At 45.3% G+C, this 17,275-nt stretch overlaps 1 protein-coding gene across 5 annotated transcripts in view; it reads left to right on the forward strand.

The window, feature by feature from the left end:
- Adar (adenosine deaminase RNA specific) overlaps positions 1–13,286 on the forward strand; it is a 41,093-nt gene extending 27,807 nt beyond the window's left edge. For 4 of the 5 annotated variants that reach the window (XM_042681493.1, XM_042681489.1, XM_042681492.1 and 1 more), the window contains 10 exons: positions 30–205; positions 5,461–5,686; positions 5,917–6,088; positions 6,184–6,277; positions 7,080–7,202; positions 7,467–7,600; positions 9,215–9,397; positions 9,817–9,929; positions 10,253–10,380; positions 10,548–13,286. In XM_042681493.1, the coding sequence (XP_042537427.1) occupies positions 30–205; positions 5,461–5,686; positions 5,917–6,088; positions 6,184–6,277; positions 7,080–7,202; positions 7,467–7,600; positions 9,215–9,397; positions 9,817–9,929; positions 10,253–10,380; positions 10,548–10,794 (1,596 nt within the window). In that variant the 3' untranslated portion in view covers positions 10,795–13,286. The remainder of the gene's footprint in view (positions 1–29; positions 206–5,460; positions 5,687–5,916; positions 6,089–6,183; positions 6,278–7,079; positions 7,203–7,466; positions 7,601–9,214; positions 9,398–9,816; positions 9,930–10,252; positions 10,381–10,547) is intronic. The other variant, XM_042681490.1, reaches the window with a different exon arrangement.
- The last annotated feature ends 3,989 nt before the right edge of the window (positions 13,287–17,275 follow it).

The raw sequence follows: 17,275 nt of genomic DNA on the forward strand, positions 1-17,275 counted from the left end.
GTACTTCTTCTGTGGCTAATTTTCTCAAGTCTGGAGAGATGGAATCACTTGATAACTTGGAGCCCAATAAGATCGGGAGGATTGGGGAGCTGGTCAGATACCTGAACACCAACCCTGTGGGCGGCCTGTTGGAATACGCTCGCTCCCACGGTTTTGCTGCTGAGTTCAAGTTGGTCGACCAATCTGGACCTCCTCATGAACCCAAGTGAGTGTACCAGTCCTGGCTACCAGCATATGCCACCCAGAGGGGTGGCCTATAATCCAGAGAAGAAAGGATGTATGTTAGCTGTGAAGAAGGGAAACAAGTCCAGTCCTACATGGAAGACTTTCGGTCAGCCTTCTTGAGAATGTATTTTTCTCATGGGTATCAGTAGTCCTTTTAAATTTTTAAAACTAATTTTTGTTTTTAAAAGAGAACATATACATAGAATATCATCCAAACCATGGAAATTCTTGTTTCTATCCTCGATTTCTTTGTTTCTACTGACCCACACACTATCACCCTGAGACTTTCTAGAAGTTCCTATGCATAACCAGCATATATTTGTTCGTTTATTTATTTATTTATTTCTTCCTTCCTTTCTTTTTTTTTTTTTTTTTTGGTCTGGTCGTGGGGCCTGAACTCTGGGCCTGGGCGCTGTCCCTCAGCTCTTCAGCTCAAGGCTAGAGCTCTACCACTTGAGCCACAGTGCCACTTCCAGGTTTTTTTTCTTTTTCGCTTATGTGGTGCTGGGGAATCGAACCCAGGGCCTCATGCATGCAAGACAAGCACTCTACCACTGAGCCACCTTTCCAGCCCTCTTCCTTTCTTTCTTAACAGAAAATAAGCCTATATTCATATATTCACCAAAAAAAAAAAAAACACATTGTGATTCCTTTACTTACCAATATGTCTTGGAGACTGTTATAAATCAGCAGATCTACAGATCTTTTGCACAGCTACACTTTATTGAATAGATGCTTCCAGCTTTAAAATTTTTATTAAATAAGAGATATAAAAGACCTTTTCCAAAATAGATACCCATGCACCACCACCCAGTTTAAGAAATAGCATGTTGCTAGTGGCATGACTTAAGTGGTAGAGCACTTTAGCAAAGCATGAGGCCTTGAGTTCAAACCTTAGGACTGCTAAAATGGACCAGGTACCAGTGGCTCATTCTTGTAATCCCAGCTATTCAAGAGAGGATTAAGCTTTGAGGCCAGTCTTGCAGGAAAGTTCTCAAGACTTCAACTTCCAAATAACCAGCAAAATCCAGCTGAAGGTATAGCTCAAGTGGTATTGTACCAGCTGAGCAAGCTTGCTGATTATAGACCTTTACCACTGTCTGGCTTATGTGCTGAGGTGGGATCTCACTAACTTTTTGTTTGGACTGGCTTCAAACTGAGATGAACTGTGATCCTCCTAATCTCTGCTCCCCAAGTAGCTTGGATTACAAGTATAAGCCACTTTGCCTGGCACTATATTCTTTTACTGTAGCTGCAAATATAGCATTACAGTGCTCAGGCTTACCACAATTTAGTCAACCAGATCCTGTTGATGAGCACCTGCGTTGTTTCCAAACTTGCTACTATAGATAATTCTGCAATAAATATCATGTTGATGAGCACTTACAATTTTGATAAGTATGCCAGACTTTCCTACAATGAGATTATACCAGTTTATGCTTACACTAGCAGTATGTAAGAATGGCTTTTCTCTAGCTATCACCAGCCCAAGAGATATGGTGTTAACAAAGTTGCTATTTTTGCCATTCTAAAATGTAAAAAGATGTCTTATTGTAGTGAAAACATTGGTCTACACTAAGATATATTTTAATATTTAAATATTTAAAATTTAAATATTTAATAGATCAGAGGGGGAAAAACACATAATCCTCTCCAGAGATTCAAAAAAAAGCATTTGTAAAATTCAGATACATTCAGATTAAAAAGCCAAACTGTCAGATTTTTAAATCTTTCCTTAGCACGAAAAGAATAAACATGTGATGCCAGAAGCAAGCAGCTTATATATTAATGTGCCTAGAACTGTTCCCATTAAGTATAGAGGAAAACGTAGGTGCCTGTGTCATCTTACTGAGTGTGGTTCTGGGATTAATAGTATACAAGGTGCTCGCAGATTATATGAGTATGTACCTGGAACACGCATGAGAAAATCAAAGTAAAGGTAGAGAGAATTGAGGAAATCAGATGATTACAAAGCAGTGTATAAGGGCCGGGAAGGTGGCTCAGTGGTTGAGCGCTTGCCTTGCATGCATGAGGCCCTGGGTTCGATTCCTCAACACCACATAAGCAAAAAGAAAAAAGCTGGAAGTAGCGCTGTGGCTCAAATGGTAGAGTGCTAGCCTTGAGCTGAAGAGCTGAGGGACAGCGCCCAGGCCCAGAGTTCAGGCCCCACAACCGGATCCAAAAAAAACAAAAACAAAAACAAAGCAGTGTATAAGAACTAAGAGCTTTTCGGGGCTGGGAAGGTGGCTTCGTGGTAGAGCGCTTGCCTTGCATGCATAAGGCCCTGGGTTCAATTCCTCAGCACCACATAAGCAAAAATAAAAGAGCCGGAAGTGGTGCTGTGGCTCAAGTGGTAGAGCGCTAGCCTTGAGCTGAAGAGCTGAGGGACAGCGCCCAGGCCCAGAGTTCAGGCCCCACAACCTGACCCCCCCCCCAAAAAAAAAAGAACTAAGAGCTTTTCTATGTACAACAATGAGCATATAGGAATTATGGTGAAGAAATTATCCTGTTACAGCACAACTAAACCAACTCAGTACTGTTCTAATTGGAAATGTATAGCCAAATGAAATGCTTTTCAAGGTTATAAAGGAGGGCTTAATTAACGGAGAAAGAATTCTGTAGTTGATAGATTTGGGGATGGGGTGCTGGAGATTGAACCCATACTTTGCATATGCTAGACAAGTACTTTACCACTGAGCTACATTTCCAGCCCAAGAAAATCTATTTGAAACACAAGAGCTCTTCCAGATTAATCTCTTCATATAATGTGATCCCAGTAAGAAACACTGATAAAAATTATTTTGGAGCTAGAAAAGTTGATTCTAAAGTTCATATGAAAATAAATATATAACAACCAGGCAAATTCAGAAAAATAAGAGCAATCAGGCAGATGTTTAAACAGTGTGCTGGTATGGAGATAGGGAGGCACACCAGTGGAATACGTTGGAATTTTTAAAAATCAAGATGGACATAAATGGGGATTTTGTACATTGTAAATTGAGGTTTCAAAGAGTGGGGAAATGATGGATTATTCAGTAATGATGATGGGCACATCTTATAAACAAGACCAGAGCGGATGCTGCTCTTTCCCTCCACGCGCACTCCACTAGACCTGAGGTTCAAATGAAAAATAAATATAATTACTGAATTACTAAAGTGGAAGCAAGAATGTTTCTAGAATCATCAAGTGGGGAAGTTTTTTCAATCAGAGCATGAAACATAAATGTCTTAGAGAACAAAGCTTAGAAACTGACTATAAGAAAAATTGGATCATAGTAATTGGACTATCTAAAATAAAACACAAAAAAACACAGAAGCCTATGGGAAGCTGTGATCCTCGGATTTCAGCCTCCTGAATAGCTAGAATTACAGGTATATACAGCAAATTTCTTTAATAAATAAGGTATTCTAAATAACTCCTTAATAGAAAATCTAAGGGAAACTTAGACAAAAGTATATGAAGCATACAATCACAGAAATAGAAACTCTGAATTGTTAATAAAAGTACTCTACTTTTAAAACTCAGTTTTATTGTCAAAAAAGTACTCATTATCTGACTTGTATAACTGTAACCCCTTTATGCATCATTTTCATAATAACTTTGTTTGTCTTTTTTTTTTTTTTTTGCGGGTCCTGGGGCTTGAATTCAAGGCTTGGGCGCTGTCTCTGAGCCTCTTTGTGCTCAAGACTAGAGCTCTTTGAGCCACAGCACCACTTCTGGCTTTTTCTGAGTAGTTTACTGGAGATAAGAGTCTCATAGATTTTTCCTGCCCAGGGTGGCTTCGAACCATGATCCGCAGATCTCAGCCTTCAGAGTAGCTAGGATTACAGGTGTGAGCCACTGGCACCCAGCTTATAATAATTTTTTAATCTAAAATATTAAAAATTAAAAACTCAGTTTATACTCCTCAATGTACTTAAAACTATAGAGATGTAATCCATCATCTATATCATAGCTAAGGTTAGAGAACAATACTTTCTCTACCTTCTAGCAGGCCTTTTTTATAAAAATACACACACTTTGCATGACTGATATACTGATGTATATTTGTATGTAACATTGTTTATGGTGGCAAAGGGCTTAAGATGGTCTAAAGCCCCATCATTGCAGACTGCTTACGCAAACTGGCATGTCCACACTAAGGAATACTAGACAGTCATATAAAAGAATAGGACACATCCCTGAGGTCTGGCAGAATGAAAAGGCAAGGTATGCAGTGAGGAGAGAGCACTTGGAATGTTTTCTCAGAGGACTAAGGAAACTAAGGAGGGATGCTTTCTTTTTATAATATGCCCTCACGATTTGAACTTTTATTTGTGTGAGTCTTATTTTTCAATTTAAAAAGTCAGTAAGGCCAGGCACTAGTGGCTCACACCTATAATCCTAACTACTTGAGGCTGAGATCTGAAGATCACAGTTGGAAGCCAGCCTGGACAGGAAAGTCCATGGGACTCTTATCTCCAATTAACCACCAGAAAACTGAGAGTGACGCTATGGCTCAATGTGATAGAGCACTAGCTTTGAGCAAAAGAGCACAGGGACAGTGCCTAAGGCCTCATGACAAAACAACAACAAAAAGTCAAGAAGGGAAGCTCTTATAAAATACTACCTTGTTATTTAAATTTGCCTTTCTCTAATATTAGTGTCAACCATTTATGCATTTTCTTCTCTATAAACTGCCTGTGCTGTCCTAACTCAATTTCTTTAGTGTTGTTACTGCTTATTAATATTTTAGAACTTTTCACATAATGAAAACAGTAGCCCTTTGACCAGCCTACCTTGATGTAGAAAACTCAAACAAGAGGCAGCCAGGAAAGGTCCTCCACTGCCCCCTCGTGGCTGGGAAGCACTGGCCCTGTGGTGAAGCCACACAGGAAGGAAAGCGCAGTCCATCTCCCTCCAGCGGTTGTGCTACCACCTCGTTTTTCTGTGTTATAGCCATCTGTAGTTGATGGCAAGTGGTACTGGGCCGCTATTTACAGAAATACAAAAATTTTTTTTTTAAATATATTTACATTTTCAAGAGTCAATTTAGAGAAAAACATTAAGGAATAGTCCAGTGACATATGGAGCCAGCAAAATTCATGTGGTAATTCATGAATGACCAAAGACTGGGAAATGCTGCTAGAGAGAGCTGTCAAGATGGATGGGTCCATATGTTTGCAAAGCCAGCCATTCCCTGGGACAGCTGTCAAGGTCTGGTGCTTGTCTTTACCCCACTTCTCATCCCAAAGGTTCGTTTATCAAGCAAAAGTTGGAGGCCGCTGGTTTCCGGCCGTCTGTGCACACAGCAAGAAGCAAGGCAAGCAGGAAGCAGCAGATGCGGCCCTCCGGGTCTTGATTGGGGAGAACGAGAAGGCAGAGCGCATGGGTTTCACAGAGGTAACCCCAGTGACAGGGGCCAGTCTCAGAAGAACTATGCTCCTCCTCTCCAGGTCCCCAGATGCACATCCAAAGACAGTTAAGACTTCTACTTTTGCTGCTCCCTTTTCTTGGGGGGAGGGCTCTTCACTTATCATGTGAATTAGCCATAGGCTTTAAAACTAGCTTTGTTAGGCATATGAGTGGGACAAGAGATAGGAGGCAAAGGTGACTTCCAGATCAAGGACAACATGGTCTCTCTGCTCACTGTGCAATATGGTGGACCGAGGCTGGGCTATGTGGCCCTGACCCTGCCCCTCTCCCCACAGCTGCCTCTCAGCGGCAGTACTTTCCATGACCAGATCGCTATGCTGAGCCACCAGTGCTTCAATGCGCTCACCAACAGTTTCCAGCCCTCTTTGCTGGGCCGCAAGATCCTGGCTGCCATCATTATGAAGAGAGACGCTGAGGACATGGGTGTTGTGGTCAGCTTGGGGACAGGTAAGTGAGGGGGCAAGGGCATATGGGAACTGACGATCTCGAAGTTGGAGTCATTTCTGTCTTTCCCTGATTCACTGTGATTCTTGTTTTCCCAGGGAATCGCTGTGTGAAAGGAGACTCTCTCAGCCTAAAGGGAGAAACTGTCAATGACTGTCATGCTGAAATCATCTCCCGGAGAGGCTTCATCAGGTGGGAAAGATGGGCAGCCGGTGGGCCTTGGCCACTGGGTGAGCACTCCCTGGCCTGCCCATGCAGGGGACCATGGCTCCTACACTTCCTCCCCTAAACCCCAAGTTGTGCAGCAGCTCCTTGCTCCAGCAGTGGCATCCTTCATTTTGTTTTTAACTGGTTGGTTTTTGTGGGGGAGTTGGAGGGTTTTTTTTTTTGCCTTTCCTGTTTTGGTACTGGGAATCGAACCCAGAACGTTGCACTTGCTAGGCAAGGGCTTTGCCACTGGGCTACACATCCCAGCCCAGCATCCTTCATTTTCAACTAATGCATTTGAATCCTCCCCTCTGGGACCTGGCTGCCTCCCACTGCTCAGCCCGTTTCTGAGTGCCCTCCTTTTCCTGCTGATTGCTTCATGTCCTCTCTTTAGAATACAAGGTGACCTCCGGGTTCTCAGGGCCTTGGGGATGAGGCAGCCTTCTCTGTTTGGGACCTACAATCTTGATGCCCCTGCTGGCTTTCTCCTCTAGTCCACCTTTTCTTTAATTTATGAAGCTAGAGGCTCAGGGAGAAGCAGCAGCCTCATGTAGGCTTTGAATGTGTTGATCTTGCCCTGGAATTCCCAAAGCTGCTGTAACGAGGAGCCCTGGCTAACTTTTACTTAATGCCAAGGCCTCTGATAGAATGTTCCAGCCCTTCTTTTCACCTGGAATCTGACAAGTGTGTACCACTGAGGTTTTTCCTGACATGGGCTTAGGAAGAGGTCACATCATGGAAGCCCAGAATCCAAGCTGCCATCCTAACCCAGGCTTTCCTTCTATAGGTTTCTCTACAGTGAGCTAATGAAACACAACCATCGTACTGCAAAGGATAGCATATTTGAGCTTGCTAGGGGAGGAGAGAAGCTCCAGATAAAAAAGACTGTTTCGTTCCATCTCTATATCAGGTCTGTATTGGCTCTCTTGCTGCTGACACAAGCCCTGCCAGGCTCTCTGGCCTGGGTGTCCAAATGCTTCCCTGGCCCCTACGTCTGATCTCAGACTATAGCCACTCTCCATTCCGTTTGAGGTATGTATCCTGGGGGAGAATCATACATCCATTGACACCCATCTCCAATTTCCGTGGCAGGCTAGCTCCAGCCTCATCAGACATGGAGCCCCACGCTGGGCCAGTCTGCATGGTGAGTTTTAATGTGAGCCCTGTGTTGCAGCACTGCTCCATGTGGCGATGGGGCCCTCTTCGACAAGTCCTGTAGCGACCGTGCTGTGGAAAGCACAGATTCCCGACACTACCCTGTCTTTGAGAATCCCAAACAAGGCAAGCTCCGCACCAAGGTGGAGAATGGTGAGTGATACATGGCATCCTTCCCACTGTAGCTGTGAGACTGGTGGGGAAGGGGGTCGTCTTAGATTCCAGGCAACAAGGTGGCATTTACATTTACAAGACAGGAAAAATCCTGAACTGGAGAAAGATGGAGATCCTATTTTGAATCTTTGAGCTTGAAAACCCTAGGCCCATCTGGAGCTCAGAGGATAAAGCCTGGCTGGAAACAGAAATAGGAGGATCATTGCCCTGTGTGATTGTCATGTCCATGGGAATAGGCAGGAGTACCCTGGGAAAGGGTAAGGTGATGAGAAAGGGGTGGTGCTGAGAGCCTGCCTTCTCCTGTCTAGTTAGCTGCTGATGTTCACCTTGCCTGCTAGCTCCTCTCCTGTCCTCTAATGTCTCCCCACTGTCTCCTCACAATACTGCTGTCTCTTCACACATCAACAGTCATCTGACTGGTCCCCAGACCTAAATCAGATTATGTCAGTTAACTGCTAAATGCCTTGCAGTTTAAGCAGAGTCACCATATGACTCATGCTTCACTCCTAGGAGTTTACCCAAGAGAAATGAAGACTGGTCCACACACAAACACTAGTATGGGGCCATTGAATGCAACATTATTCACAGTAGCCCAAGTGGAAACAATCCAAGTGTCCATCCCCTGATGAACAATAAATAGGATGTGATATGTTATATCCATACAATGCAATATAATTTGGCCATGAAAAGAAATGTAGTACATTTTATATATACAACAACATGAATGAACCTTGAAAACATGCTAATGGAAAAAGCCAGTCAGAAAAGATCATACATTGTATGATTCCATTTATATAAAATGTCCAGAATAAGCATATCCATAGAGGCAGACAGTAAACTATAACTGCTTAGGGTTGGGCATAGGTGGGGTTGGAGGAAAATGAGTGTCCACCAGTAAGTGGTGGGAGGTTTCTTTGGGGGGATGAAATGCTCTAAAGCTGGGTGCAGTGATGGCTGCACAAACATAAAAATACTAGAAGTCAGTGAATGTCGTGTGTTAAACTGGCTAATCATATGGCATATGATTTGCATCTTGGTAGAGCTATTTCTAAACAAAGAAACCTATAGTGGTTCCCACTGTACCATGCCTGCAGGGAGAACCTCCATGACCTCCCAGCCTCCTCTCAGCCTCTTTTCCTCTCTCACAGGTGCACTATTTCCTTTGTCAGCTCCCTGAACTGCCTCCGAGCCTTTGCTGTTGCTGTTCCCAGTGTCTGAAACACTCTTAACTCCAGCTGTTCCTTCTCCTTTGTGTCTTTGCTCCCCTGACTTTTCCGCCCCAGGAGCTTCCCCATGCTATCCCCCATCATAGCTCCCTCAAAGCCTCTGGAGCAATGTTACCTTCTAGAATTCCGGTGTGTAGGTGTTGGTTTGCTTGGTTAGTGTCTGTCCATTCCTTTTTGTCTCCCACACCCACAAATATCACAGGAGGACAAATTGTCCGGCATTATGCATAGACCTTGGCACTGAGTGGGGGCGTTGCCTTGCATGAAGAGAGTCAATAGCCAATAGCCCAGGCCTCGGTAGCACAAATACTGTGCCACAGACCACAAGTTGGGTGGTCTGTGGGTCTGACCTCAGTCTCTCACACAGGGGAAGGCACAATCCCTGTAGAGTCCAGTGACATTGTACCCACTTGGGATGGCATTCGACTTGGAGAGAGGCTCCGAACCATGTCCTGTAGTGACAAAATCCTACGCTGGAATATTCTGGGTCTTCAAGGGGCACTGTTGACCCACTTCCTACAGCCTGTGTATCTCAAATCTGTCACATTGGGTAAGAGACCTGCCTTGGGAGGGGGAACCCATGTCCTTCTCAGCCCAAATCCCAGAAAACTGCATGTCATGTCTCCCCTTCCCAAAATGAGCTCAGCTAACTTGTCAGTCATGGTTTCTGTGGACCATTACTGTGGTGACAGGAAGGCAGGTCCAGGTACCAGGTAGCAGCCTCAAGAAAGACAGGCCAGGCTGGCCTTGCCAGTGTTCAAGACTGCAGCATCTTAGTTCTTCCCTTGACCTCCTCAGCCCTTAACCTTACCTGGAACCTTCTGGTTTGTGCTTAGATATTTTATGGTCTTTACACGGCATGGGTCATCACAGTCACAGCTCTTGCAGACATTCAGACTCTCTAAGCATCTTGGCCTCTTAATAGTATTTGGTCCAAACATTGGCATATTTTTCTTTTTGTATACCTAGGTTACCTATTCAGCCAAGGGCATCTGACCCGTGCTATTTGCTGTCGTGTGACGAGAGACGGGAAATCATTTGAGCACGGACTACGATATCCCTTTACTGTCAACCATCCCAAGGTGCTATAACCCCTTTGTATTTTCTCTTGGCATTTATCTCCTTTTCAAACAGTTCTGTCAGCAGGGAAAATGTAGGCAAAGGAACCCTTGTCAGTGTGTCTAGAACTTGTCCTTTCCTTCCCCTCCCAAAGGCTTTCCTCTTAATCTGAAAGTCATCTGAATTGAGGTGGAGTGAGTGTGTCTGTAGTCTACTGAGCCCCATAGCCAAATGAAATGCTAAAGAAGAAGGCATCCTCACTCCCTCTTTCCCATGAGTTGCTGCTCCCAAAGCTTCTCCTTGAAATGTCTCTGTCTTTCTCCTATGGCTCCCATGGGATCCCTAGGTTGGTCGAGTCACTGTGTATGATTCCAAAAGACAATCTGGGAAGACAAAGGAGACAAGCGTCAACTGGTGTTTGGCTGATGGCTTTGACCTTGAGATCCTGGATGGTACCAGAGGAACCGTGGATGGGTAAGGGAGGTTGGAGGGTACGAGAAAAGCAAAGCCAAACTTGCCCTAAAACTGGCAAGAGTGTATTCCTCTCCTGCCAGTCCCCAGACCTTAAAGTGCCATCCACCCACTTTGGCTCCCCGCTTCTCCTGGTCCTAAGTGAATAACGACTACTTTTATTTTCCCAGACCAGGGAATGAATTGTCACGGTTGTCCAAAAAGAACATTTTCCTTCAATTTAAGAAGCTCTGCTCCTTCCGTTACCGCAGGGATTTACTGAAACTCTCCTATGGGGAGGCCAAGAAAGCTGCCCGTGACTATGAGACAGCCAAGAATTACTTCAAGAAAAGCCTGAGGGATATGGGCTATGGGAACTGGATAAGCAAACCACAGGAGGAAAAGAACTTTTACCTCTGTCCAGTACCCAATGACTGATTGCGTGGGCATTTCCCACGGGGTGGGAGGGTGGTCCATTGCATTCCTCATCACATTGATCAGGGGTCTGGGGACTTTTTAACCCCTTTTTATTTTAATGGAACCATAATTGGTGGTTCTGAGAACTCTTGAGTTCCCATTTATCCTGCTTTCTTTGGGAGTTTTAGGTTGGGCCAGGCCAGGCCCCCTTCTCTTTTCCTGAGTAAAGAGCCAGAGATCTAAAGGAAGAGAAAAGGGTTTATCTTTTCACCCAAATCATAAGCAGTCACTGAGCACCTACAGCCATTTCCTCTTAAGTTTCGTTGTGTTTTGGGTTTTTTTCCATTTCCTTTTTCTTTGTTTGCCACACTGACCTGTTGTAGACTTGAATAGGTTCCAGGCAGTTCTTCGTGAATCATGTCAGGGACTAATGACTTCATTTATGGATTCTGCAGGCCCCTCAACTTCCCTTCCGTTCTGGGGTTCCTTCCTGTGGTCATGATCATTATGCCTCTCCTTCCCCACCCCAGAGTACTGAGACATGAACCTAAGGAATTTAGTGAAACATTTACAAGGGCAGGAGTTGAAACTGCCTTCAGTTAATTACCAGTGCCGATGGAAATGTAACTGGAATCTGCGAATCCTGCCTGGTGTGGGGTCTTGCATGGCAGCCAGCTCCAGGAGAGCTGCTGGTGGGGAGGTACCGCCCTTCTCCAGACAGCAGGGGTTGAGAACCAGCCAGAACGGACTGGGGAAGTTGCCCAAGCAGTAGCTGAGGCTTCCCCATGCAGGAGGCAGACATTCCTTGGCATATGGCCAAGCTCCCATCTGCCCTTCCATCGAAACCATTCCTAGGAATTTACCCTGCCTTATATAAGGAGTAGGGCCAGAGAGCTTAACCAACTGATGGTGGGAAAAATCCAAGACATATCCTAGCAGAAGAATCATCTCTGCTCAGTTAGAGCTTAGTGAGAATAAAGGCAAAAAGATCATGTTGGGTCCTATCACTGTTCCACCCAGTATATTTCTCATGGCATTGATAACAAGGGAAGTTGACTAAGCCTTCTGTAAATTAGGAGTTGTTTTTGTTTTTTGTTTTTTAATGCCAGAGAAGTTGATTTTTAACTGTGATGGCACAGATTGGAAATTCATGCAAGTGCTTTCATATTGCCAAATGGCTTTAGTAGCTGGATCATTGGCAGGGCACCGGTCTAAAGCCTTTCTGCCTATTAGGGAGTCTTGACGGGGTCAACATACAAGAAGACAATAGTTAGGTCAAAGGGCAGGTGGTCCTCACAGTCTGTGGTGGGCTCCCTTGTCTGTTCTGCTGTCTGAACCTTTGGCCTGTGTGGAACCTGCCCTGTGGCTAAGTCAGCCGGATATGCTCAATAGGACAAACAAGGCTCTGCTTCTTCCAGGACTTGAGCCTCTCTTTCCTTTGGATGATGTGTCTTCATCTGAAAAAGGCTGTCCGGGCTCCCCTCGCCCCTGACCTGCTGATAATTACCCACTCTCTACCCACCTCTTCAAAGTAGATAGATCCACATTTGCACTTTTATTCTTCTGGCTACTACTATGCCCTCTGTACCTAAGACCAAAAATTGACCAAGATAAGAATGCGTGTTTTTTAAATACACCAGGGATGTCTTTGAGGAACACCAGTGGAATTGGTGTCCCCAAGGAACAGGTAGGGAAATGGTGCCTGTCTCTGGGGTAGAGAGAGACTGCTCCCAGACTTCATGAATGCTGCCACACTTGGTATAGGAGCTGATGGCCCAGTAAATCAGTCCTGGCACCTGCCTCTGAGGCAGAGAAATCTTGGGGTCCCCAACTATGGGAAAGGAGTGCATTCCCTGGGTTCTTCAGGCTGAATGGTATCACCTGGTTCCTCGGGATGTTTGGTCCTCGGGTCCGTCTTGGGCATTAGAATCTCAGGCAGAGCTGCCTCAGCTGCCTCTTCATTAGCAAGGAACACAGGGCTCTAAGATCACAGCCCTCACTTGACCCCAGGACCTTAGCTAGCAAACGGGCAATATTTGGTTTCTGCTGAAGGAAGACAGCGAGGCATCCCTGCACTCCACACGCCTGCTGGAAACGAGCCGTGTCAGTCCCCATCCTACTGCATTCCCTTGCCCCTCTGAGTCACGCAGGACCAAGAGGCACAGCTTCAGCCCAGTGTTCTCCACTTTCTTGTCCAATCTTTGTCAATAAGCAAAGCACCTCCTGCTTTCTTAAAATGATTTTTGTAGTTTATTTGTCTGAACTGTGGCTATTGTGTGGTCTTTGAATAATCATGTGTGCAAATTGTCAGTGCTTGAAGCTATTTCCTTTACTCGAGTTGAAAGGACTCTGTTGGCTTTGGAGTCTGACTCCAAGAGCAGAGTGGGGAAGAGCCCAAGCATAGCCTTGGTGCTATGATGGCTGCAGTCCAGTTTTACAATTACGCTTTTTGTGTCCCTAATGAATAACAATATACATTCCTAATAAATAAAGAGTGAAAACCAGAACTATCAGAAACTTTCAAGTCTCCGTTTCTTGAGGAGGTGAAGGTGGGCAGAGAGGAACCTGTGGTCTTGGGGTTTCTGGTAACAGCACCAGTGGCATCTGACACTGAAGCTGAGGAGAGGATCACCCCGCAGCCTGTGGAAGGAACCACTTCAAAGAGACTCCTGGGGTAGGTAAGTTTGCTGCCGGGTGGACACATCAGGCACTCTACCTGCTCCATACCTTCCTCTCATCACAGCCCACCGCCAAATGGACTTGATGGACAGAATTTCAAGGCCCAGAAGAGGGAGGGAAACTTCCCTTGAGACTAACACAAGTCGAACACAAGTCTCCCTAAGGAGTGTTTTCTATCCCACTTTGCCTGCAGGAAGGTGTATGTTTGGAGAAGAGTTGCAGCTGGCTCAGGACAGGCCTAGGTGCATTTTAAGAGACTATTTTCTTTCTACTTCTATTCATGACATCCAAAATCTCTCCATCTTGAATTTGAAAGAACTTCATCGCTTTCCACATTGTAACTTACTCCAGAATTTCTAGAAGACTACCTTTTAACAGTAATATACCAGAGGATGATAAAGGATGATTAAGCTAGCTAAGTTACAATGAAAGCTTTTTTTTTGGTCGGTCATGGAGTTTGAACTCAGTGCTGTCCCTGAGCTCTTTTGCTGAAGGCTAGTGTGTGACTAGCCACAGTTGCAATTTGGATTGTTTGTTTTAGGTAATTAATTGGACATAAGAGTCTTACAGACTTTTCTGCCTGGGCTTCCAAATGCAATCCTCAGATCTCAGCCTCCTAAGTAGGACTACAGGTGTGACCCACCAATGCCAGGCACAATGAAATTCTTATTTTTTTTTTCTTTTTGCTTATCTTTATACAAATAGAACCAAGGCCAGAAGAGCCAACCACATTGGAACATGACATGAGAACCAGAATGACGTGTTCCTCCCTGTCTGAAATAGAGGGTTCAGCGAACCGAATGGTTTTTAACTTAAAGGCCATTTAGGATAATTTAACTCTTCTGTGATGTCCCAAACTTGAGTGCCACTGTCCTCACACATATCTTGTTCTACCTGGAGGGAAATGTATCCAGGCCTTTTAGAAAAGGGATGGTTTGGAAAAGCTAGTATGTGGCTTATCAGTAAAGCATGTGTTAATAGGCATAAGTGGAATTAGGTCCCCAACAAAAGTATTTAAAAAAATAGTTTCCTTAAAGCCTAAGCCCAGCCACCTCCACCTCTGAACTGACTGGGGCAGGACCGGATTTTCTTCAGTTCATCATTTCAGATGCATTTCATCAGGAGCCCAGAATTTCATATTGTTTCCCAGATTTGGGTGCAAATCAAATCATTGTTTCAGGAGCATATCTAACCTCCTAGCTGACTGATACCTTCTGTTCCCAGAGCACAGGGCGTGAGAGCAGGCCAGCCTCGGGAGGCTGGTCTTCCCTCTGCCTGGTGCTTTGCAGAAGGTCCTCTTCATGCCCCCAGGGCTCTGTCTACCCCAAGTCTAGCCATTTGGCCATTTCTTTTGCATCTGATGAGTGAATATGCGAAATGACAAGTCACAATGATTTAACTCAATTTTCTTTGGATTTGCATAATGCCTTTAACCTTTCATAGGTCTACTCTCTCCAACATTCTCCCCTTTTCCCTATATTTGCCAACCCTAACCCCTGAGGGTTCTGCCCCTCCTGCCAAATAAAACAGTGACAAGAAGTCTTTGGAAATGACTTTCTTTAAGAGAATCTCAAGTTTCCTAATGAGTCCAGCTTGGGGGAGACAAGGGAGACCAAGGACAGTGTAGGGAGGGAATGGGGTGGGGGTAAGTTGTCCTACTGATTCCTAAGGCTACAGTCCCTGAAGAACCCTGTGACTACCACACTGACCTCATAGGCCTATTGGGGTAACTATTAGGAGGTGGTGCTTGTTCTGATTGGTCAGGGTTGGTGATGGGAGGCTAGGTTGTGAGTGAAGCTCTGATACCAGCCCATTTCTACCTAGAAGCAGAGGGTGACAAGTGAACTATCATTCTGGCTTGGGGAGCAATTCAGACAAATCCCCAAATATCCTTTCTTCCCTCCCTGGGAGCTCTTTCGCTCCAAAGGCCACAGTGAGAACTAAGGAACAGGCCTCTGCCACATCGGGAGATCATGCTGCCAGCTGTCAGCCTGTCAGAGCCTCCTTTCTCTTCTGTACAATGAGATTTGAAGAGACCAAAAATGGGCCAGAGCCTATTTCTTTAGAAGGAAATGGTCTTGCTTTTCCTTTGCAGATAATCTTCCTTGTACAACACACCACCTGGGAGGCTGCCTGAATCCTGTCTGCTTTTGTGTTTTTAGTAACATGGTACCAGCTGTTCAGGATCGCAGCCCTCGCTACCAGGAAGCTGTCTTTCTCCTACCGCACTGTCAGCTCAAGCACACAGCCTGTATGTACTGTCAACCCATGAAAAAATGGCTTCCATCACTATGGCCTTGCCATGTCTAACAAGAATCCCCAGCTCCTTTCCTCACTGCTCCCACAACCTAGTTCAGGTTGCTATTCTCTTTCTACCCCTCCTCAGACCTTTTCAAGGCCTTGCCCAGCTCTGAACCCAGCCCCTAATTCTCTCTAGAGACAGCCCCACCATGGAAAGGAGGCCTCCCTGACATCACCAAGAGAAGACCAGAGGATGCAAAAGTGGCAGGGGCTAGGCTTCTCCAAAGCTTCCCAATGCCTTAGTCCTATTGTCCTTGCCACAGAGTACAGCCCTTCCTCCACCCTTCTGTCCTTCAAAGGGCATGGGCCCCAAAGGGCGGAACCCAAGTGGGGGTAATGATACTGCCCAGTGGTTCTTTCTGCACATCAACCACTGCAGTTCCAGCCCCCTGCCATTCCTTGTACATATGCCAGCAGCAAGTTCAGAGGTGAGTGTCTCTATGAGTCAGCAAGTAACCTCTGGGCCTCATTACTTGCTATGTTAAGTAGGGAGGGCTTCGGCTGCTCTCTAATCTTTCTAGCACCCTCTGGTGACTACATTGGATGTCAGACCAAGTGGAATGTAATTAAAAAAAAAAGTACCACTGCAGCAGAAGCAGAAGCTGTGACCACTGGGAGCCCAGGCCCTGGAGCGCCTCAAGCTAACTTGTTATCATTCAGAGAGGGACAGTTCCTTTCTAGTTCCTGCTCTGGATTTCAGAATTTTCTCCCAGGACTGTGAGTTTGAGGTGAGTACAGGCAAAACTATAGGCAATTCTTGCTGGGTGCTGGTGGCTCATGCCTGTAATCTCAGCTACTCAGGAGGCTCAGATTTGAGGATCATAGTTCAAAGCTAGCCTGGAAAGGAACATCCATGAGACTTATACCCAATCAACCACACACACACAAACACACATATATACAAAGCTGGAAATGGAGTTGTGTCTCAAGTAAGAGAGCACTAGTCTTGAGCAAAAAAGCTCAGGGACAGCATTCAAGCCCTGAGTTCAAGCCCCAGGACTGGCACAATAAATAAGTTAATAAATAAATGGCAATGCTCAATTTTCTGTTCTAGAAGAGGGAATGAATCTCCTCTGCCTCCAAGAAGAGATGCCAACAAGCCTGTCCTGACAAGTATGTGATATACTGGGAGATATCTTGGTAGCTGCTAGCCTTGGGTCTCAGTGATACCCTTCCATGGCCAGACTAGATCACCCTGGATCCCTCAGCACATACCTACCTGTATTAAGGGAAACTGAGCAGGGACAGGACAAAAGCTCTACCCAGGAATGAAGTAAAGTTTGGCTGAGGATGCTCCAACAGGTAGACTTTAGACTCCTTAGACTCAATATCTCCACAATATTCTCCCCAGCTGCATGTCTCCTGCTCCCTGCTCCCCCCGCTCCCTCAGGTCCAGGCCCTGTTGGGAGAAACTTGATCTGCTCAAGGAAGAGATAGGTGATGTGTGGGTTCAAGAGGAAAGCTGGCATGCCAGTCATGTGACCCCATCCCACAGGCTCTGGAAGGGCCTCTCAGATCCCAC

The sequence above is a fragment of the Dipodomys spectabilis genome, unplaced genomic scaffold, assembly GCF_019054845.1.
Source record: "Dipodomys spectabilis isolate Male_0828 unplaced genomic scaffold, ASM1905484v1 ptg000069l, whole genome shotgun sequence".
NCBI lineage: Eukaryota > Metazoa > Chordata > Mammalia > Rodentia > Heteromyidae > Dipodomys > Dipodomys spectabilis.